At 39.2% G+C, this 21,895-nt stretch overlaps 1 protein-coding gene across 3 annotated transcripts in view; it reads left to right on the top strand.

Annotated features, from left to right (window-relative positions):
- GRK3 (G protein-coupled receptor kinase 3) overlaps positions 1–21,895 on the top strand; it is a 78,666-nt gene that overhangs the window by 48,750 nt on the left and 8,021 nt on the right. For 2 of the 3 annotated variants that reach the window (XM_030025095.2, XM_041126067.1), the window contains exons 9-21: positions 2,207–2,306; positions 8,564–8,642; positions 9,793–9,923; positions 10,732–10,826; positions 12,074–12,181; positions 14,965–15,031; positions 15,259–15,359; positions 16,515–16,581; positions 17,034–17,129; positions 19,787–19,949; positions 20,602–20,738; positions 21,023–21,058; positions 21,683–21,796. In XM_030025095.2, coding sequence (XP_029880955.1) covers positions 2,207–2,306; positions 8,564–8,642; positions 9,793–9,923; positions 10,732–10,826; positions 12,074–12,181; positions 14,965–15,031; positions 15,259–15,359; positions 16,515–16,581; positions 17,034–17,129; positions 19,787–19,949; positions 20,602–20,738; positions 21,023–21,058; positions 21,683–21,796 — 1,294 coding nt within the window. The remainder of the gene's footprint in view (positions 1–2,206; positions 2,307–8,563; positions 8,643–9,792; positions 9,924–10,731; positions 10,827–12,073; positions 12,182–14,964; positions 15,032–15,258; positions 15,360–16,514; positions 16,582–17,033; positions 17,130–19,786; positions 19,950–20,601; positions 20,739–21,022; positions 21,059–21,682; positions 21,797–21,895) is intronic. The other variant, XM_030025098.2, reaches the window with a different exon arrangement.

The raw sequence follows: 21,895 nt of genomic DNA, 5'->3' as shown, positions 1-21,895 counted from the left end.
CCTGATGAGCACGTTTCACTGGTGAAAGCAGTGATCCTTGCTTACATTTGGAAGTATACAGTTCCAGTGTTGAACTTCTGTTTAACAGGGCTCTTGGTGGCAACTCCAAGGTCAACGCTGTGTGGTTTTTTCCTTTTTCTGGTCTTAACCATTCACGCACTTCTCCTGATCATCAGATTTCAATTTCTAGGCATAATTCTCCGATTATGTTCTGTTTTGAATATCTGGGCGTTGATTTAACAAATTGTTCTCAATATTTATTTATTTACACCCCACCCTGCCCCTTTCATCTTGCTTTTCTCCTAACAGTTTTAGTCCAGGGACCATCCTTAAACATTTCTCTTCTAAGTAAGCATGGCATGTTTGAAGTGCCAAGTCTCTGCGGTTACAGCTGGCTTCACTGGCAATTGTGTGTGCTTGGCATCCTTGATAATAATAAACTTCTGAGCTATTAACAAGTGGAATACATCTTAATGTTGCTAACATGCTCGGTATTTTTGCAGTGACTTCAAGTATTTATATTAATACTATTACTAACAGTACTGTCTTTATTCTTGCTTTGGTACATTTTTGTCCATGTACAATTCGTTAATTTGTCCATGTACAAAAATAAACAATTTATTTAGCTTGAGCCACACTAAGTAGGCATCAACCCTGAAGAGGTAGTTCTCAGATTCCCAGTCATTTTCATGTCTGAGTTTTGCTCTGGCAGGAGGTGGATAAACCTTGAGACTAGCAAGTGAAGCAAAGGACAGTTTTTATCAGATATAAATAAAGGGAAGTGAAATGTGGGAAAACCAACCTTTTTCAAATTCGAAATAAAACTTTAGATTAGGTTCAGTTTCTGGGTAGAGGTTTGGTTTAGTTCTTTCTTAATCCAAACCTGTTTACCCATCCTTAATCCAGATCCCGTCCACTCTAGATGGCTGCCTCTGCTGCACTTACTGCCTGCAAGGAGCTTGGGAAGCCACCCCTCCAAGGTAAATGCCATCGGTGTTTCACTAACCCACAAAGATACACCTGAGGCTTCTTTCACATCACCTCCTTCAAGGACATCTAAATAGGGGCCAGAAGTACAATGCAGAAAGCAGTCCAAAGGGGGAGGGATAGCAGTGCTTTTTGAGCATGCAACTCGATATAAGAATGAGAGATGTGATTTCGATCAGCCTTAAACGGCCCCAGTCATTCACTTTGATCAGTGATGTCAGAGCATAAATAAAGAGTAGCATGTGAAATGTTATTTATAGTCATCATTTACAGACTCCTCAGCAAGAGCACGTGCTGTGAATATATTCCTTGTTTTGGAAACTTAAAATTCCAGTATGTTCATGCTCACTCTTCCCCCACTCACAACACATGCATGGCAAGGAATGACGTGGCTTTTTTAGGGAGTGTAAAGCGAAGGTGATACGAGGCCCTGTTTCTGTACAGAGCTGTCACAGTGTAGGCAGTTGATTAGCATTGATGCAGTGCTGTAACATGGTGTTTTCCTGAGCATATTTTAAAACCAGTGGCCTAAAAATCCATGGCTGCCCATGTCTAGAAATGTTCTATGGAGGAACACACATGTCCTTCTCAGCTGTTGTCTAATAGCAGGCTCACCTAACGTCTTGAAAAAATATCCAGACTACATTATATCCTACTCTTGTTTGATGCTTGGTAGGGTAACATTCTTTTTTTGAGCAAAATTTTATTAATTTGTGTAATACAGATGGTAGAAGATTAAAAAAAGCTTTCTTGTGTATAGCTGACCCTTTTTTGAGGAGAAAGAAAACTTAAAAAAACCCCATATATAAAACAGCCTGTGTTCAAGATATTACTTTCCTGGTAGAGTTGAAACTATTAGAATTAAATGGAACTATAACAGGGTCTCTGTTATTTAATTCACTGCAAATCCTTGCTTGCAGATACTGAAAAATGGATGTATGATATGTAATTCTTATATCACTGTGGTTGTTTGGACACAGAATTATTTGTTAAAGCACATTTCTCTGTTAGGAGGCTTCTGTTGAAAATGTTTAATTCTGTGAGATTTTGGAGGTTTTCTTGTTTAGTCATGTAATGATGTTTTTAGTACCAGGTTTAAGTCTTCAGAGAGCTTGCTTACAGGATACTGTAAATATGCATGGCATAACTGCTAGTGAATAATACTGAGTATAGGAGGAAATTTTTTCTGGTGCTTTTTCTGAATGGTTAATATTTTCAGGTATGCAATGAAATGTTTAGATAAGAAGAGAATCAAGATGAAGCAAGGAGAAACATTAGCCTTAAATGAAAGAATTATGCTGTCCCTTGTCAGTACAGGAGTAAGTATCATTGATTTGTTATTCTTTTTTTTTTTCCCCCTATAATAAAAAAGCTGTTACATATAATACATATTCCTTCAATTCAATTGGTGACATGCAAAAGTTAAACCCCCCTGGAACCTTCCCCCTGATTCTAGCAATGTGTCTGAAATAAGAATGGAAAAGCAAGCTGGCTTTTCAGTTTGGGTGCTTACAGAAATGAGCATCTCAGCTAAAGAGGCTTGAGGAGGTTCCTATTTCTTAGGTAATTCGTTCTCTCCCTGACTACGCCCCGCTTCAGATTTTTAAAATATTCCTTTTTCAGGTACTTATATTTGAAACTTTTCCAAAACATTATTCTGTCTTGTAAAAAAAGATTCCTTTTCTGCTATAGTTATGTAGTACTTTCGTAGAATTTAAGGTGCTATTTCAGAGAAAAACTTCAGTTACCTGTTTGTCCTCCCTTTCCTGTGACTCTGATACTAGCTTATCCAATTTCTCCATATTTTTTTTTTTATGTACTTTAGCTGTGCACCTATCAAGGTGTACCAAGTAAGTCTGCCATCTAGCAAACAAGACTATTTAAAAGTAGGAGTATCACTAACGTGCATAAAAAGCAACCCAACTGGCGTTGTTTTCTCCAGACTGTGTCTTGTTACCTGTGGAAGAGAAGTTTGGCAGTGGCTGCAGTATGTTGCGCTCAGACAGCTTCAGAGCAGGCTGTGAAGTGCCAGAGCCTTCTGAGTACACTGGCCTCATTAAACAAAACTTGAAATCGGCTCATATCACCATGGTTACAGGTGATGCTGGTAAAAAGGCTAATTTTCCTTATGACTATTGTGGTGTATGAATTAAACATTCAGTTTGCAGCTCAGTGTAAACTCATCCCCTTTTCCCAGCGCAGTTAAAGCATGAGAAGGAATTGTGTGTGATTTTGTTCTAGGCTTGTACAACAGGTGTGCAAATAGCAGCATATCTGCCGTGCAGGAGGATTACTGCTTTGGCTTACAAAACGTCAGAGAGCAAATACTGTGCTGTATTCTCAGAGACAAGATCTATATCTTGCAGAGTTTAGGTAAATCCTGGGTTTGGTTCTGCATTACCCAGGTGATTTCTTTTTTAAAAAATCTCACTTGTGGTGCATTTAGCATCGCTATGTCCTTTAAGTGCATATGCAGCATCCTTCCTGTCTTCTGTTGTTCAGGGAACCCATCAGTCTGATAGGGCTTCAAGATGGGCTGTCTTCTGCCCAGCAGGTAGTCTGGGACTTTGCACTGCATTGCCCTTAGGTGCAGCTGCCAGAGAACTGCCCTTGCTCTGGTGGCTCTTGTCTTCTGCAAACTTGGCTTTAAAAATGGAGATGTGTTTTTTAGGGCTTACATATAAATACAGAATTATAATTGCTAAACAGTGGCCTTTTATTGTCAAGTGGAAACATTGTGAATCAGACAACACTTGGTACTTTTCAGCCTCACCAAAGGCATGAGGTGTTCTCTTGTGCAGATTGACGGAACAGGAAAGCTGATTGCAATTTTGGCCCTAGAAGATTAGCTTTTGAACTTTTCTTCCTACCTATCAGATCATTTCCCTCTGCTGTTAGAAATATCCTGGTAAGGCAAATCCTAATCCAGCAACTAGGGAAGCTACGAATCAAAATGTCATCATAAGGTTGAACTTCTTCTCATTGCAAAGCTCCAAAGGAAGTACGAGGTATTTCTTCTTGTGCCTTTCATTGGAAACTCCTCCCCTGCCACAGTCTTTCTCTGGAGAAGGGCAGGCATGCACTGAAATTAGTAGTTAGGGAATTGCTTTTAACACAGAATTGCATTCACATTTGGCTTAAATATAAAGATAGACAAAGGACTGGAAAGTATTTCTTTGTTCTTTTATCTGGGAAATTAACAATTGGGATTTATCAATTAGACTTTTTAATCAAGTTAACTGTTTTCACCAAAGGTAAGTTGTGGCATGTGCAGAAGCGTCAGGAGTCTCGAGAGCCAGTGGGGTGAAGTTCTGTAGTGGAGACTAGACAAGAAATCTAGGCAACTTAGTAATAGTTGTCCTGTTAACTTTAATTTGTGATTTCTTGCTCCATTACTGAATGTGAATTTTCATGTCTTAACGATTCGAAAAGAAAATTGTTCACAAGGCTGCTAATGGTGGAGCTAGTTTTCTTACATGACAGCGCATAGCTAGTCATTTAGCAACAGAAAAGCAAGGCAAACCATTTGGGGTTTTTTATTAAGGATTATCAGCTCATTAGAGTGTAACTTCTTTAGATTCTCACAGATTTGAGAGAGAATTTGAAAAGAGAGATTTTGTACAAAATGCTATCCATTCAGGTTAGATACACCTGCTGTTGCAAGAGATGCTGGAGCATTTTGAATATGCAGAATTAAATAGGTTTGAAAGTGGTAGAATAAGGTAATTCATTTCATTCCTGAATATAAGCTTTTAGGTTTGAATGGCACATGCCTTCTCCAATGACAGGATTTATGTGCTGCCCGGAACAAAATGGAACTGGGAAGTTCATCATAGTACCATTAGTCATTTAACTGGGAATCCAGATGTTTCTGCAAAATGCATAATAACAGCTGTGCAGATTACACATATGTTTGTGTAATCATTTTTGTTAATCCACCTAAAATTTTGGCATTCACAACTACTTCTTGAATAGGGAGCTCCCAAAATTGAGTACATCATGGCCGCGTTGTGAGAATAGCTTTTCATGGTAACATTTCGAATCAGCACAGCTCAGAACTATGACAGTCACCTCTACAGAGCACAAGGAACTGCCTGGATTGGCCTAATAATACAAAACGCAGGCTTTGCATTGCTCAGCTTCTCCATTGGTGTATTTGCTTTGTCACTGACTGTTGGTGTACCATGGACAAACTGTTGCTGAGGTTTCTGTTTCCTCTTCTGCAAGATACACGTCCTGACTTCCTCTCCCACAGAGATGTTCATTCTGGAGGCTGGAAATGCATTTTGAAATTCTTAGAAGATAGCATAGTAGGGAAAATATTTTACTTTCCGTTACAAGAAAAAAAAATATTTATTTTCTGTAATAGCCATATTTGCCTAACATTCAAAAACTGGAACATTGAAATCACCGAGACCATCGCTGCTGATGGACTGTATAAAAACAGTCTGCCAAAAGGTGCTGTTTGTGGAAGGAAGTGCTTATTTAATAAATCTTTTCCCGGCGGGTAGGAGTTGGTCATTCTGGCAGACTGGTGCAAGACCAGGGGTCTTGCGCGGCTGTGGCTCCATTCTACTGTGTCTTCTAGTTCTCCTGTTCTGAAAAAAACTAGGCAGTTAAGCTGTTGTACTCCGCTCTTTTTGAGATAATTTGACTAAATACTGGATTCAAGATTCCCCCAAGGGATGATAAATATAAGGTACAGCAAAAGTGGACAGGCTGAATAATAAAACATCTGAGATCAATAATCAAGTTGGGGTTTTTTTGAGAAGAACAGGTACTTTGTTTTCATGTGTAATGAGATTTGTAGGAGTCTCGATTTTGCTCAAAAAATGGCATCTGTTCCCCAGTCTTGATCGTCACTTAAAGGAACATCTGTTGGAATGGCAGATAATAGCTCGATGTTTCAAGCATTGACTTGCACATCTTTCTGAGCAAGACCTGTCAGGACAGAGCTACTCTTTAGTTAAAAATGCAATGCAGCTTCTCTACACTATGAACATGTTTTTTACCTGTTTGCTGTCATTTCTACAGCCATGCTCTAAAGCCAGGTGCTTGGGTTACAGGAAAAAGTCAGAAGCAAAGTTTTCCTTCTGAAGCAATTGTTAGTGTGCTAATGTCTTTAAAATATTACATTCCTACAATTTTTTATAGTTACTCTAATTTTTTTTTCCTTCCCCATGATTTATTACCAGAAATTTATCTTCTACAATTTTTTTGACTTAGTCCAGGATTGTTTGGATGTAAGGAACTGTTTCCAAACTATTCTTAATTCACACATTGTTGTCTCTCTTGGGAAGTCTGCTTTATTGCTTTATGTTTCATTTTAAAAAAATAACCTATAGGTTTTTTTTTTTATTTTTATGCTGAAAAATACTCTTTTGCAGTGGTTTTTGTGTCAGAAAAATATTGCAGTACTACAATTTCTTCTCTCTGTTAAACAGTGAGAAGGTAGTGATTAAAGTAGGAAGGCTTACACAAAACCGGGTTATGCATCACATTTACATTTGGAGATTTCTTTTCTTTTAAAAAATGAGATCCATAAAAATACGGCATACTATGTTCTGGTATAGAAACACTCTTTTCTTTTTCTATGTGTGGTGTTTAAATGCTAACACTAAATCCTTCTGGGCAATTAGACAGCTCTAAGGTTTTAGGAAGCCTGCTTGGGGACACTTCTGAATTATCCAATTGATTCAGAAAATTAAGTTAATTCTACTAAAGCTTTTGCTCTGAAGTTAAGCGGTAACTACAATAGTCTGCAGTTACAAGCAATGCAAAGTTTAAAACAAGAGGTAGTATCTTTTGTTAGATGCCGTACTGCCTTGCCTATAGTCTCCTTATTTCTAGGACCACTTAGCAATTAGGCGTTTTTCATGCATGTTTCTGGAGGGTGTTTCAAATGCGTGCCCATCTTCTGCAGGGTTGCATTTGGAATTAGTATTTGCACAGGGAACACTAAAATACAGTTAGGTTTGAACGTTACAGCAGGATCAGCCCACGTGGTGTGGGAATCACTGGGGATTACAGTCAGGTATATAAAGCTTTATATATCAACCTTACATGGTTTTATGGAAGGATGAACTGACTTGAACTGTCCCGGCCAGCCGGTGAGGATGGTGTCACCATTCCCTCCCTTTCCGGCTCGGCAGGCCAGCGAGGCGGCACCCCGAGCCGGGTGCCACGACCCCCGCTCTGCCCAAGGCCACTGTGTTTTGCTGCTTCTAAATTGGGAAGGAAACGAGTTCCTGTTAGAGATTCCCAGAGCTTTCACTATCAATACTGCAATAATTAGCACATTGTTTAAGTCACGTTAGGTCACATTCGTGCTTCCTGCGTGGTGTCCTGGCTCGTCAGCAGTTAAGCTCGCCTTAGCTCGTCTTCCTGTCAGCCTCCGCGCTTTGGGGTCAGGCCGTCGTCTGTCGGTGTTACGGTGCAGTCCCGTCTCTTTTGGCAGCACAGCCGTGCCTTCCGTTCTCGTTGTAGACTAACTGAATGGCCCTGGGTTCATATGGCTTTGGAGAAGGGGTCAACGAGGTAATGGCCGCCCCCTATTAATTAGTCACTTGCATCCAATATAGGCCTAATGAAGAGAGGGAGGTCTGCCGACTTCCCGCCATGGCGTCTTTCAAGCGCCTGCGTTATAGAGGTACCAGCACACTGAACAGATCTTTGGCAGTAAAGAGGTGTTCTTCCAGCTGTATTTTTTTATGGCTGCTTGTCTTTATGTGTGTGAGTGAAGGTTAAAGCGCATCAAGAGGTGGAAATGTAACCCATCCCTGCGCGTGGCTGCTCTGCAGTGGCGTTCTTAAACCTGCACCCATCATACTTGTTTTCTGGACTTTGCATAATCCAGACCTTGCTCTTCTTGCTTCCCGTGCATTGCATACACATCAGAGTCGTGACTTCCTTCCTAGTGTATTTATGTTCCTTTTAATCATCTGTTGCAAATGCTGCTGGAGAGCTGAAGGGCAGCAGCGGGTGGCAGAACGCCTCGCTGTCACCTCTGTGCAGCTCTGCAGGGCGAGTTCAGTGGCGTGGACAGGGTGTTACCAGTGTAGTTGCGTTTAATGTATAGGCGAGAATAAAACCTTCTTTCCTTTGAGATTTTGTATGTGATGTGGCTCAGATTCTCAGTCAGTGTTCTGACAGCTGAACATTCGTATCCTTTACACTTGATGAGAACAGCTCTATTTTTTCTGAGCTGGCCTAAAGCTTGTTAGCTTTAATGTATCTTTCATGTAAGTCCAGTGCAAACTTGGGGTAAATATTTTTAGAATATTTCTAACTGCTGTAGTTGCAAATCTTTAGAAGATAGTGATGCTACCTGCATATTTTAAGCCTTTGGCTCCTCATAGCTTTCTTTTTTTTTTTGTATTGAAACGAGATAGCAAAATCTAAGATCTCTGTACTGTAAGTGAAACATCAGAATATGTAGATTAGTACACAAATTGCTTTAGAAAATTATTACAAATATTGGCCAATATCATAGGAAAAATATCACATGTATTTTTAGCTTCTCTAAGTAGTACTTTGCTTATTGCCTGAGATGAACTCTTTGCTCCTTTCTTTCTAGGACTGTCCTTTTATAGTGTGTATGACCTATGCCTTCCACACCCCTGACAAACTCTGTTTCATTCTGGACCTGATGAATGGTAAGCAAGGCTCATGCAGATGATGATAATATTACAGAAATATTGGCAGGAGGACTTGCTGAGATCATGAGGAGAATGAGGGAAAAATAATCTGCAGTGTGAAGCATCGGCCTGCGAGAAGGAGGGGTACACTGATCTAAACCAGGGAATGTATAGAACAGACTGGAAAATCTCTGTTACCTTATAACATTAATGCATTTAAATAAAGATATCAAAGATACTAGGCTGGAAGCTTAAGGAAATGATGGTCATATGGAGAAATGTATGAGGAGATCAGGGACACAGCTTTCAGAATAAAAATGAAAGGGCTACTATAAAGAGCTCTGCAAAGAAAATTGATGGGGGGAAGCATTCCTCAAAGGAAAGAAATTATACCTAGAAGCCTTAGCATAACTCTTGTGAGAACACAGAGAGAGAGAAGTTGGCAAAGTTAAGAGAGAGAAGGTACTGCCGTGCCCTTATTTGCTGAGGATGCTGAGCACTTGCGGGACTTAGACTTGAACTCTGACTGTGGTCCTGCAGTAGGCACCTAAAGATGTTGGACGCATCTACATATACTGTGTTGGAAAGCCAGAAATGTAATTGAGAAATAGAGCTCATATCATGTGAGTAATAGAGACTGGCTTTGCTGTTTTAGTATTCACAGTTTGATGTATTGATGGTGTGGTTTAGCTTGCAGAGTGACTTTGTATCGTGTCTGTTCTTTGTTTAGGAAAGTGTGAAAACGTCCCCAGCATGAATATTTGAATATTTTGGCCCAAATGACCTTTCAAGGTCCCTCCCAACATGGGCTGTTCTATGTGCTAATTTATCCAGTTCTCCAGAAACCTGTGTATGTGACTGCATTTTACTTGCTGTGGAAATATGCTTTACATTAAGACTCAGTTGCTGGATTAGTTGCTAGATGCAAATGTATATGAAGTAAACATATTTTTAAAATGGAGTTTCAGATGGATCAAATTTCTTTATTAACTTTCTCAGGTATTTTGTCCCCATATGTACTTGCAGAGTATAGGTCTGGGTCTCTGTGTGCTCCACAGGTTGTAAGAACCTACAAATGCTGTGCTGTTCCCCCACAACTTCATGCTGTCTGCCTGTGAGGCAAGATTTTACTGTTCTTTTAATTGCATCTCAATTCTTCTAACTTTAGGAGGAGATTTGCACTACCACCTCTCCCAGCATGGAGTGTTTTCTGAAAAAGAAATGAGGTTTTATGCTACTGAAATCATCCTGGGTTTAGAACACATGCACAATCGCTTTGTTGTGTACAGAGACCTAAAGGTAATCGTGAACACAGTGACTGCATTCACACAGGTGGTTGTTAGATAGCGGCAAATAATCCAGACGTACTGATAAGTTAAATGAATTATCTTACCTGAAACCTTTTCTTGGGAAGAATGCAGATTATTTGTTTATCTTTGGCTGATTTTTCTAATAATTTTTCAAAATAGTTCTAACCTGTAATAGTTCTAATCCAGCTTAACCGGCCTGGGACATGCTTCCTTGGGGTCAGAATAAATCCTGTGCAGTGTTACTCATCTCAGTGATGCTATTAATTTAGAGAGTGTGCTATATTTCTGTGATTGTTCTATATTTCTGAGAGCCCTGAAAGAGGAGTGTGTGTGATGGGAGACTAATAGGAAGACAGTTGCTTGGGGATGTTTCACTGACAATTGGGCAGTTGAGGACTGCTCTGAGATGGGTGTCCGTGAGCCAAGTGACAACAAAAGCAGGAAAGAAGTCTGCACAGAGAGCTCAGAGTTTAGATTGCAAATAAAGGATGTAAGAGCTACACACAGCCTTCTGTGAAAGAACCAGAAGCAGTGTGGACTTGAGGCCAAAACAGGTTTATTCTTCCATGTGCTTTGTTTCAAACCTTGCCTGTTTTTTCTCTTCTGTTATTCTTCAGTATTTCATAATCTGTGGAGTTGATGGTAGTGTTCCATTAGAATGTAGATTTTGTCTAGAAAGTGTCTGTTTTATCAGAGAGTGTTGATGTTTGAGGACGAGTTACTGTGTTCTGAGAATTTCTAGTTCTGTCAGCTGAAAAATACCAAGCAGTAACCTTTCTGTGTCCATGGATTTCTAGCCTGCAAATATCCTGTTGGATGAACATGGGCACGTGAGGATATCAGACCTTGGGCTGGCTTGTGATTTTTCCAAAAAGAAGCCACATGCTAGTGTGTAAGTATTACGTATGGGAGCTTTGCTGCACATACAATTATTGCCAAATAAGTCCTTTATGTGCCTTTATAATTTAACTTTGCCTAAAGGAAAAAAATAACACTTGTGGGGCACAGGCTTGCTTTATAGCACAGCTAAGCTGGATACTCTAATAAGGTTTTTCAGTCTCCTATTTCTGTTTTCCTGCACAGTTGTAGCAGCTGATGTGTAGGCATGGCTGGAAGATGACACATTATTTCGAGGTGATTCACTGTTAGAGAAGACAAGAACCTGACTGAGTTAAAGTACCAGATTGTTTTAATTGTCCTAATTTGATAATTAAATATTCCAAAACTGACTAAAAAACAGGATTTCTTGTGTCTTTCTCCTTCTGGATCTTTATAGAACTGGAGGCAAATTATGTTCCTTTCTGCCTCTTGGCATCAGGTCGTAACTGGGATCTGAATTTCTTGGGTTGTGTGTGGTTTCCACATCTTAGCTGGCATGTTTTGTTCTTAGGTTCTCATTTGCCCTGATTTAGTCTCAGAATTTATGCAAAAAGGAAAGCTTCATCCTGTCATATCTTAAAAGATTTGCAATTCAGTAGCTTCTTGAAAAAGTTCATATGTTCCAATTACATCAAGGGTAAAACCAATACATGGTGACTGCTTTGTAGTGGTGACCAGCGATGACTTCTGGAGGAGGTGTCCTGTTGTTAAATCTAGCACATGGGTGTTAGCCACAAGGAGACACATGAAACCCATTGAGAGAGCAGAAGCCAGCTCTGCTCGCCCTGTTTGTGGGGTTGTGGGTAAGAGCAGATCTTGGTCTTGCAGGGCACAGGGCTGGAGTGATCTGGCCTGAAATATCAGCAGCCCTGACTATGTCCTGATATCTGTCTTTCCTGTAAACTAAGTGGACAGAATACGCAACCTTTCCACCTCTCTTTTGTGTTCCACTCTTAGACAGAAGGCTACTTACTGACCCCTGTACTGCTGCTGCTAAATCTCACTGTAGCTGCTTCAGTTTCCCTAATCATTTCTGTTGGTCTGTTGTTTATGTTCTAAGTATTTCCTCTGTAGATATACACAAACAAAACATGCATATGTTTGTATAGCCAAAGAAAAAGCAAAATAAAATCATGTTTAAAATTAATTCTGTTTAAATTAGACTATCTTATTGAGAAAACACTGATTTTTAATTATTACTTATTTTTTTCAATTATAGTTTTGGTTGTACTCAAGATTTTGTCCCTTTCTGCTTCTCAGAGGTACCCACGGATACATGGCTCCTGAGGTGCTCCAGAAGGGAACAGCGTACGATAGCAGCGCAGACTGGTTCTCGTTAGGCTGCATGCTTTTCAAGCTTCTAAGAGGGTGAGTGAAGTTTCATGTCCCCTGTGCTTTTTTTTTAGCCTGGGCATCGTCATTGTCTGTCCCTTGAAATACTAATATGTAATGTATTACATATTATCTAAAATGATATCTTACTGCCATCTCTGCAACTTAGACCATGTCTGCGCATAAGACTAAACCAGGCTTTTTTTGCTTCCAAAACAAACAAAACACAAGCCCTGCTTCCTTTAGTAGCTACAGGTGTGAGGCAGGCAGTGTGGAAGGCAGAAGCTCTATCCACTCTTTTGATTTCTACTGATAGGCAATTTATTCATCTCTTGGCAATTGTTAGTGTTTTAAATAGTATGATGTTATTCATTGCTTAAATACACTAGCAGCCCTGTTAAATTATGGGCTTCATTTTATGCTTAAAACCTGCTGTTGTGGTGAAATTCTTTGCTGCACTGTTCCCTTTTTACATGATACTCAGTCTTCCCTTCTGTAGTGTTTGGGTAAGTTACAATGTGTGGATGCTTCCATTTGCTGAATCTGGCCTGTTACCATGTTGGTGTGCAAAAGTATATGAAAATTACAGCTTTGTCAACTATCACCTTCTCAGTAAACTTATGTGGCTATGTAGAAGTTACTAAGATTGCAGGATTTATCTGAACAGTCAAAAAACACTGATTGGCAAGTGTTTGTTGAAAATAGCATCCTCAGTGTTAATGGCAAAACAGAAAAAAAATCTTTAAAGCTTTTCAGAGTGCTTCTCTGTAAAGATTGATCATTAGTTAGATCATCCTGTGTCCTCACACATAATTAATTATAAGCTCTTACCTCTATCCCAGACACTACAAAGGAAGGTAAGCATGTGGCTTCTGAATTGAACTATAGAGCTGTATCAATTAACATTAATTGTTCACAAAATAGGCTGAATGTAAGTGTGCAAATAAAGAAAGAAACGGAGTTTAAATTGCCCAAAAAAAGTGTTTCTAAGTACAGACAGCATCGTGCAGCTGGGAACAGTACTCTGTCTCTGTAATCACTCATTGAAGAATTCTGTAGGTAGCAAGACATGGAGCGGTTTGGGTTTGCTGGGAGGAGAGAGGAGAGCGTCTTTCACACACAGGACCACTGTGGACGCCTCGTCTTTTCTTTTGAGACCTTTTCCGTTTGAGTCACTTGGGCACAGAGGATTAGGGCATCTGACTGACTCTGGCATGGTTCCTCCTTCAGAGGATTGAAGTTGTGTGATGAAAGAACTAGCATCTGGGGGCAAATCCAGTCATTTACCACAGAAACTCGGACTTGCAGGGCAGGGAGATCTCAGTCTTTGTGGGCTGTGATTCTTCCTGATGGAGATGTGGGGGGTGCTGTTGGTGGTCGGCCAGAAGCCAAAGCATTATTCATTGTGAACTATCCTTCCTCATCTGTTCTGAAGCCAATTAAACAACTCACATCCCAAAACAAGGGTTGGGCACATGGTGCCATTTCTTGGTGTTTAGTAAATTTAGTCTGCCATAAAATCTGCCCGTAAGTCCCCAGTGAACCATTTGCTTCCCTGATCTACTCAGAGCCTCGTTGTCAAAGTATGTGAGGCTGTATTTTAGTGATTTACTCTTCCCTTCTTACCTGTCATGGTTAAAAACGGAAAAATGGAAGTCCTAGTCTGTTCATCAGATCCGTTCATCAGAAATGTTTTTGAGGATAAAAGGGAAATAAGTCTTGAGAAGCAGGTCCCCAGTTGAAACAAGCTAGTACATGCTGCCATGTGGCAAGACAAAATGCTTTATAATAGCTAATTAATGTATTGATAACATTTTCATTTTGAAAAATATCATTCCTTCAAGGTTTTGAAGAAAACTAAGAAACAGGGAATATATCCTAAATCTAATTTAAAAAAATCTCATACTAAAATGTTTCTGCTTTCTTTCATGCTGTTAAGTACTGCATGGTAAATTTGTAATATTCTAAGGTCTTCTATAGCTAAAAGGAAAAATTCAAACTCAAACCAGAATTTTATAGCTGGAAAGGGATAAAGCTGATAATTTACCAGATATCATCAAATATCTTCCCAGTCACTAATGCTGTGGTATCTGTGATTACCTTCTGTTTCATCTACTTACTTTAAGTTCTTGCTTCATTCTTCCCATATAGATGAATGGTAAGTTCTGTAAGTCATACTTAGTGTCTGTATATAGCTCAATGTTTTTAAATATCTGTGTTGTGATAGCTGTTCAGGGTGTTCTTTTTAGATGGAACTGTTCTGGTTTTTGGGAGACATAGATGTAATCGGTAAGGCATTTGAAACACCGTCTTTAAGGAGGGATCACTGCATTTAAGAATAAACTAACCTTCTCTGTACTTTTATATGGAGTAACTAGATCAGATTTCCCTGAGTTTGGTAATCCTCAGGGATGTCTGTGTGTAGTCTTTAAAGAAATGTTGAATGTTTGCTTTTCTCTGAATTTGATTTTGATGTCCGCCACGTGCAATTGTACTGAAAACAGAAAGGATAAACTTTCTTGCAAAGTGGTGGGGCTCTTTGTAGTAAGAACCGCCCCCCCCCCCCCCAAGTTGTAAGAGATCAAACATTGATATTTTTGAGGTAGCTAGTAGCTACACCATGCTAGTGTGTAAAGTCTCATTTTTCGTTGTAAATGCTAAATGTTTTACTACTTGTTCTATTGTTCTGCAGGACAGGATTGATGAGGTGGAAGAATGGGACTAACAGGATGCTACACTCTTTCCTGGGGTTGCCACAGCTGAAATAACCTGATATGTTATGGCTTTATATTTATTAGTGCATTTTCTTATTTCTACAGTCACAGTCCTTTCAGACAGCACAAAACCAAAGATAAGCATGAGATCGACCGGATGACGCTGACCGTGGTAAGGATCCTGGTGACAGTTGTGGTTACATTCCTCTTGTTTAGTAAACTCCCCATTTCCTCTAAAAACTGGAACTTACATAGCCTGCTTTCTGAGAAAGCTGTATTTATACGTGCAAGAGTTCTTTACAAACACTATCAAAGAAAAGCTACTCTCCTATATGGGGAGAGCAGATCACACTACTTCTATAATTAAATGTCTCTTTTTGTACTTCTTTTTTTTCATAGAATGTGGAGCTACCAGATTCATTTTCTCCTGAACTGAAGTCCCTTTTGGAAGGGCTCCTACAACGGGATGTTAGCAAGAGACTTGGATGCCAAGGAAGAAGGTAGGTGTAGTCTTCTCCTTGGACCACAGCCTCTAAAAATTTCCACTTCTCTGTAAATGAATGAATTAATTTCAAGTAAAAAACTGCTTCCTGTTGTGGTGATTATAATTTTGGAAAGAGAACATTAAAAAGTGCTGTTGAGTGGAATTACATTTCAGCTTCCTTTGGTTTGGACAAATTTTTGGACAATTTCAGTCATTAAAGACTTCCCCCGAGTTCTCTGCAGTCATGCTTACATTGGGTGGTGTTCATACTTTTCATCCCTGTGTTGTTTTTATGTTTTTGCTTGATCTGTTTTGGCATGAAGTCATAGTACTTGACTCAGACATACTGATAGCTAAAATTTATTGCATATACTGTATCTATAATGATGTGAGCGTATTACACACAAAAAATCCCAATCCCAAAACTACCAAGCACAGAAAGCTGTGAATATGTGCTTCATTTTGGGTTACCTCTATTTCCAGATGTACCTATTTCATTTCATGATTCTAAGGAAAAGGGCATGTTTTTGTTCATTGAATACAAACCAATCCTTGCTCCTGCCAAGCTTACCTTGCTTATAGCTGTTAACTGAAATTGTTGTTATCACCTATTTAAAAAGCCAGTGTGTGCCTCCTGTGAGACTAGGAGATAAAACTATGAGAGGAGTTAATAACTGTTGAGAAACCATCAGCAATGTGCGATAACAGTTAATTGATAGTCACACCTGAGACTGGAACTGGCTGTAATTCCAGTGAGATACTCAGAGGGGCTTTTGTCATGCAGCCCTCTATGGTAATGACCTGAGACTGCTTTTCAGCCTTGGGCCTGTCAAGAATAGTTGCTTATTTTGCCATAAAATATTAGAATTAGTGTATGGGATCTGACAACAGACGAGTATTGTTTGTTGTTTGAAATGATGGAGTACCATAGCAAAACAAGAGTGATTGCTTGTCAGACCTGCAGCACTATTTCCAGCATTTCCACATGAAAGTCTTCTCTTCTGGTGTGTACTTAGGAAGACTTCTTTTTTTTGTTTTGTTTTCTGAAAAAAAGAGCATTTTGCCGATGTTTTCAAGTGATAGAAATGTGACCTTTGACGGCTTTATTTTTCTCAAATACATTTGAAAAGCCCCTTCATTTTGTTGACTTCAGTTACTTTTATTTTTACAGTGCACAAGAAGTAAAAGAACATCCTTTCTTCAAAGGCATTGATTGGCAGCAAGTCTATTTACAAAAGGTAAAGGATTAAGATAGTAACCTTAGCTTACTTGGTAAAGTAGTAGAAGGAAAATAAGCCTACCCAGGTAATGGACAGAAAACTTCAGGGTTCCAGCCTCCAGCACATGTACTCACTTGCACAAATATGTGGAGGATTGTTGATGAAAACTGCTGTATATTCATTACTACAAGTCTTCCTGATCAGTAGTACTGAATTAATTGCTTTTTCAGGGTCAAATGACTGCGTGGTTTCTTCTGCTCTAAACTGTAGGTTTTTTTCCCCAAATTTTTGGAGGAGCATTTATTAAAGGAGTGGAGAACAACTTTGCACTGAAGTTTAATTTCAAGGCATGTACTTTTGCAGAGTCATGTGTAATTTGTCCAAAAAATAAAAAGGCTCTATATAGCTACAGGACGGATTTAAGTACTGTCCGTTAATTTGTCTTTAATTGTGCTGCTTTCAATTTCTAGTATCCTCCACCATTGATTCCTCCCCGGGGAGAAGTAAATGCAGCAGATGCTTTTGATATCGGGTCATTTGATGAAGAGGACACTAAAGGCATTAAGGTATACAACTTTAAATGATAGGTGGAAAATGCACTGTGACTTCTGTGCTTAACTTTTCATGTGTGCGTGCCATTCCTTTGCTTCAGGGGCTACTGAATGTGCAAGGAATTGCTTTCAAGTTTGGAAACTTAATCCAGGCTGTTAGGAAAGATGTGGCTTGGGCTGGTTGGCTGGTTTGTTGTTGCTTGCCAAGTCCTTATGTTTTATTTTTTTAGATTGACTGAAATCTACCTTTCTATCAAAAGTTTTATATGATAAAGCAAATATTTCAAATGGTCAGACAACCTCTGGGAAATCCTCAGATTTTCAAGAATACTTAATGGTTTGTAGTTTTGAAAATTGTAATTTGTTTCTGGTTGCTTGGATAAATTGAACTAAACCTTACTTTAATAATGTTACCTCATGGTCAGAGAGTGCAGTGGAAAACTCTTAAAAATGACAAACTGTATATTAATGGTAGCAACTTTGTAAGTTAGAAGAGTGATAAAAGAAACTTTCAGGTTCTGATATTATCCAAAACCTAATGAAAACAACATAAAGGAAAAAATGAGAAGTTAAAGCTGCTGGCCCATTTCTGACTTGCATGGAGGTGGTGTGAGGTACCCTGCATATTCCTCCCCTCTTCTGAAGCTTTCCTAGTACTTTGAGACAGTAGGTGAATCAGTGCTTGTCTTGGGTCTTGTCCCGTTTGTTATTTTTATCATACACTTCTTCAGTAGAGGAAACTTTATTCTTGTTATTACAGAAGTGAGTCAGGAGAGAAACTAATTGCTCTAAACTTTATAAGCAAAAAAACATGCTAAGTACTCACTGTGCCTAAAAAGGAACTTTTGTGTCAGTGTCACCTGCTGTAATTACAGAAGTTGGCACAGAAAAGATTTTACGTGTTTGAAGAGAAATGCAGAGAACCCAAGATGTTCTTTATCCCAGAAAACGCCACATCTTCAGCATCAATGATAGTCTAACAAGATTCCAGTTTCCTGCAATTCTGGAATACCATAATTCGGAGGAACATTTTGCAAAGAAAAACCAAGTGTTCTTTTTATTTATTGAGGGTATCAGATATTCTCAGAAAGGCCTGTAAATCGTATAGCCAGATCACTTCCATGTAATCTTTGTTCAGGCTGCCTATAAGATAAATTTATTCTTAGTCATGAGTCAGTGAGGGATATCATGTACAGCTTTTTTGCTCTGCACTTTTACTGGGATGTCACAGTCTCTTAGAAGGGAGTGAATAATTCGTGCCTCTGAGTCAGCTGCAGTCAGAGCTTCCATTAAGGTGTCAGGAGCTGTCTCTGCCCCTGAGGACGCCAGTTTTGAGTGTCTTGCTCTCCTCTCTTGCCCCTGAGGATTATATTTACACTGCAGAGTGTCCTGTGACACCGAGAAGAACACGTGTTCTTTGAGGTTACAAACTGGAAAGCCACCGGTGGATGGCCATGGCTTTCCCCTCTTACTTGGATGCCGTAAGGAGTCCCTGTAAGCCACTTACACAGAATTGCAGAGAAGTCTTCTGCCTTCAGATCCAATGTGTATTTTCATGCTGTGATACGGCTACGGATCTCTGAAAAGGAGGAGTCTGTCTCTCCTGGGAATGTCTGGCCTGGCTGCAGAAGGAGAATTGAGCAAGGCTTTCATGTCCTGCTCCTGCAACTGCTGCTTGCGGCAGCAGCGGCTGGAGTCGCTGGGTTTGCTCTGAGCAGCAGCGTGCCTGCGTGCCCTTGGGTCAGGATCTGCCTTCCCCTGCCACTCTGCTGCAGTGAGGAGCAGACCCAGCCCTGCCCGCTGTCATATAGTGCAGTTTAGTGGGCTTACTGCTGCCTTAACACGGCAAAGGATGCCTCTTGGTCTTGCTCTCTGAAAAAAAAGTCTAGTTTCTCTACTGATTGACAGAAACTGAAGCAACGGAGGAGTGGCTGTAGAGAGTTTTAAACTCATCCCCAGATGAAAACCTTTAATAAAGTCACAGGGAAAACATTGATCGCTTTTTGTACTGCATCAAAGTGCCTTGTGGCTAAACCCAGACTACGGCTGTGTCAAGCAACAAATGGTCCTTCCTGAAGATCCAGTAATTTTAGTTTCCTTCAGTGTAATTCAGTTCAAGTACTGTAGTTAAGGATTAGGGGAGAAAAGAATCTATATAACAAGCAAATTAAGGTCTGCAGCATGCATTGCTGAATTTTGAAGGTTAATTATTAAGAATGTAAAATTAAGTGTGGAAGCATGGAAGGCATTGTTGTGTAAAAGATATCTTTTCACTTATTCATGGAAGTTTTGTGCTGAGAAATTTCTTAACACAATTAGACATTTTGTTAACACTAATTATGCAACGAAGTTAAGAATACCGCTGCTTATATTTAAGTAATTATTTAAATATAAAGTCAAGAGCACGTTATGGGACAGTGTTGATTAAGATTTTTAGAGCTATCAAACCAAACAAGTTTTCGAACAGGTGGCCTGTTCTCTGTATATAAATGAGTATCTTTGCTTAAATTAGTATCTGTGTCTTCTCTTGTTTGCACCTGTTTGTTCTGGTAAGGTTAGAGTTCAATACATCTTTTAAAATAATACTGTTATATGGGTAACTTAACTATTGGAGATAAGAATAGTAAAAGTTATTAAAATGTTGGGTTTTTATGTTGTTTTTCTCTTGCAAGTTGCTTGATAGTGACCAGGAATTATATAAGAACTTCCCTCTGGTAATATCGGAGCGTTGGCAGCAAGAAGTAGCAGAAACTGTTTATGATGCAGTAAATGCAGACACAGATAAAATTGAGGCCAGAAAAAGGGCTAAAAATAAGCAGCTTGGCCACGAGGAAGGTAATCTGTCAAATACACTTCTCTCCATCTTTTGCTGCTAGATAGTAATTCATGTGTTTGAAGTTTCACACAACAGACTCTCACATTACTGTCATTCACCAGTAATTGTTAGAATTCGTTTAGTCAGTATCATGTTTCTTAAGACGTTTCTTAATGTTTTGAAATGCTGTATGATGACATAATGTTTTGGAAAATCTTTTGTACTCTCTTTTAAAGATTATCATATACAGCCTTTCACCATTTGTGGTCTGTGCTCAGAAAAGAGTATGTGGGATTTAATTTTATGACAAAGGAGCCAAGAAAGAATACAGAAGGTCCTTTACAGCAAACTTCACTTGTTTGCACGAGGATGTTGCATCACAAACTCTGAACTTTGGATAGCAATATACAGTTCTTTTAACAGTATAAGAAGATACATTTTTAAGAGCCAAATTCTGTTCTTGGTTACTCCACTGCAGCCACATCAGCTCATGTAATTAAGGCAGAATTGGCTGTGTGTGTGCCTGTGCACGTAGAAGCACTGTTGCAAGCCTGGTGAAGCCACATTGGGTCACATTGTGTTTGGGACTGTGTCCTTTCTCAACATAGCACATTTGCAGAATGCTTTTAGGCAGTACCTTGTTTTACATACTAATGTTTCCTCTTGTTCCAGATTATGCACTTGGGAAGGATTGTATTATGCATGGATACATGCTGAAATTGGGGAACCCATTTTTGACTCAGTGGCAACGTCGTTACTTTTATCTCTTCCCAAACCGACTTGAATGGCGAGGAGAAGGAGAGTCGCGGGTAAGTGAGGTTACTCTAGAGAGCAGCAGCATCCAAGGGCATGGAAGGCAGGTGGATGTTGAGGCAAATCTGAGAACTCATACTCAGGCATACCTCCCATGAAAGTAGAGTTTTGTCCAAGTAAATGACCAGTGGATTTGAGTAACTTATCTTAAGTATCGCTTTAGTTAATGGGTAGCTATACTGCACTGAGGAAACATAAAGTTGACTTGAGAAACCTGTTTACTTTGTTTTGTTATGTTTTTAAAGGAATTTGGTAGTTCATGGTGCTGTTTTTCATTTAGGACCTCTGGACTATTTATACAAAAAAACATAAACTGGTAAGGTCATAAATGCTATAGCATTTTATTTCAAAGAAAATGCTATAGTAACTTTAGTTTAGTCCAGCTGTGATGATGTGCTAGGCAGATCATTTGTATATTTAGTTAAGTAAGGTTTTGGAATTTCAAAACATTGTTGTCCTCTTACAGTCTATAGGGGAAGGTTTTCTGCAAACTGTTGTGTATGTTTGCTTCTTTGTAAGTATATAGTGCTTAAATATTCCCTTTCAGCTCTTTGAAACAGTAAGATTGTCCTTTTAATAGCAGTAATACTTGGAAAATACATAAAATTATATGCAATTCTCTTGAGGGAAAATAGTGAATATTTTGTTTGTAGACACACCTTTTTGTAGATTCTTATTTCATGCTGTCATTACTGGCTTTTCTCAGCTTATATTTCATTGTCTCTGTTGAAGCAACCAAGCCTCTTGCTAAATCTCTTACCTTATAATCTATCTTTAGTTCATGATCCAGTCCTCAGAAATAAAGAAATGTTTGTGTAATGACTGCTAATGTTCATAACTTAATTTATGTGGGTAGTCCAGAAAAATTAGATAGTGGCTTTATTTGAAGGGCAACAGGTTTTTTTCGAATCATGTCTCTGCTTTTTTGCAAATGCTACAGCAAAACCTACTGACAATGGAACAAATAGTATCTGTTGAAGAAACACAGATTAAAGATAAGAAATGCATCTTACTGAGAATTAAAGGAGGAAAACAGTTTGTCCTACAGTGTGAGGTGAGGCGCTTGTTTTTCAATAACTGTTAATCAGATTGGTTTGCATACGATAAAACAATTGAAAAGTTTTTTAGGTCCTCCGTTACGTATTAACTAAGG

Source organism: Aquila chrysaetos, chromosome 9, assembly GCF_900496995.4.
Source record: "Aquila chrysaetos chrysaetos chromosome 9, bAquChr1.4, whole genome shotgun sequence".
NCBI classification, from domain to species: Eukaryota; Metazoa; Chordata; class Aves; order Accipitriformes; family Accipitridae; genus Aquila; species Aquila chrysaetos.
This window is presented reverse-complemented; position numbering and strand designations above follow the sequence as displayed.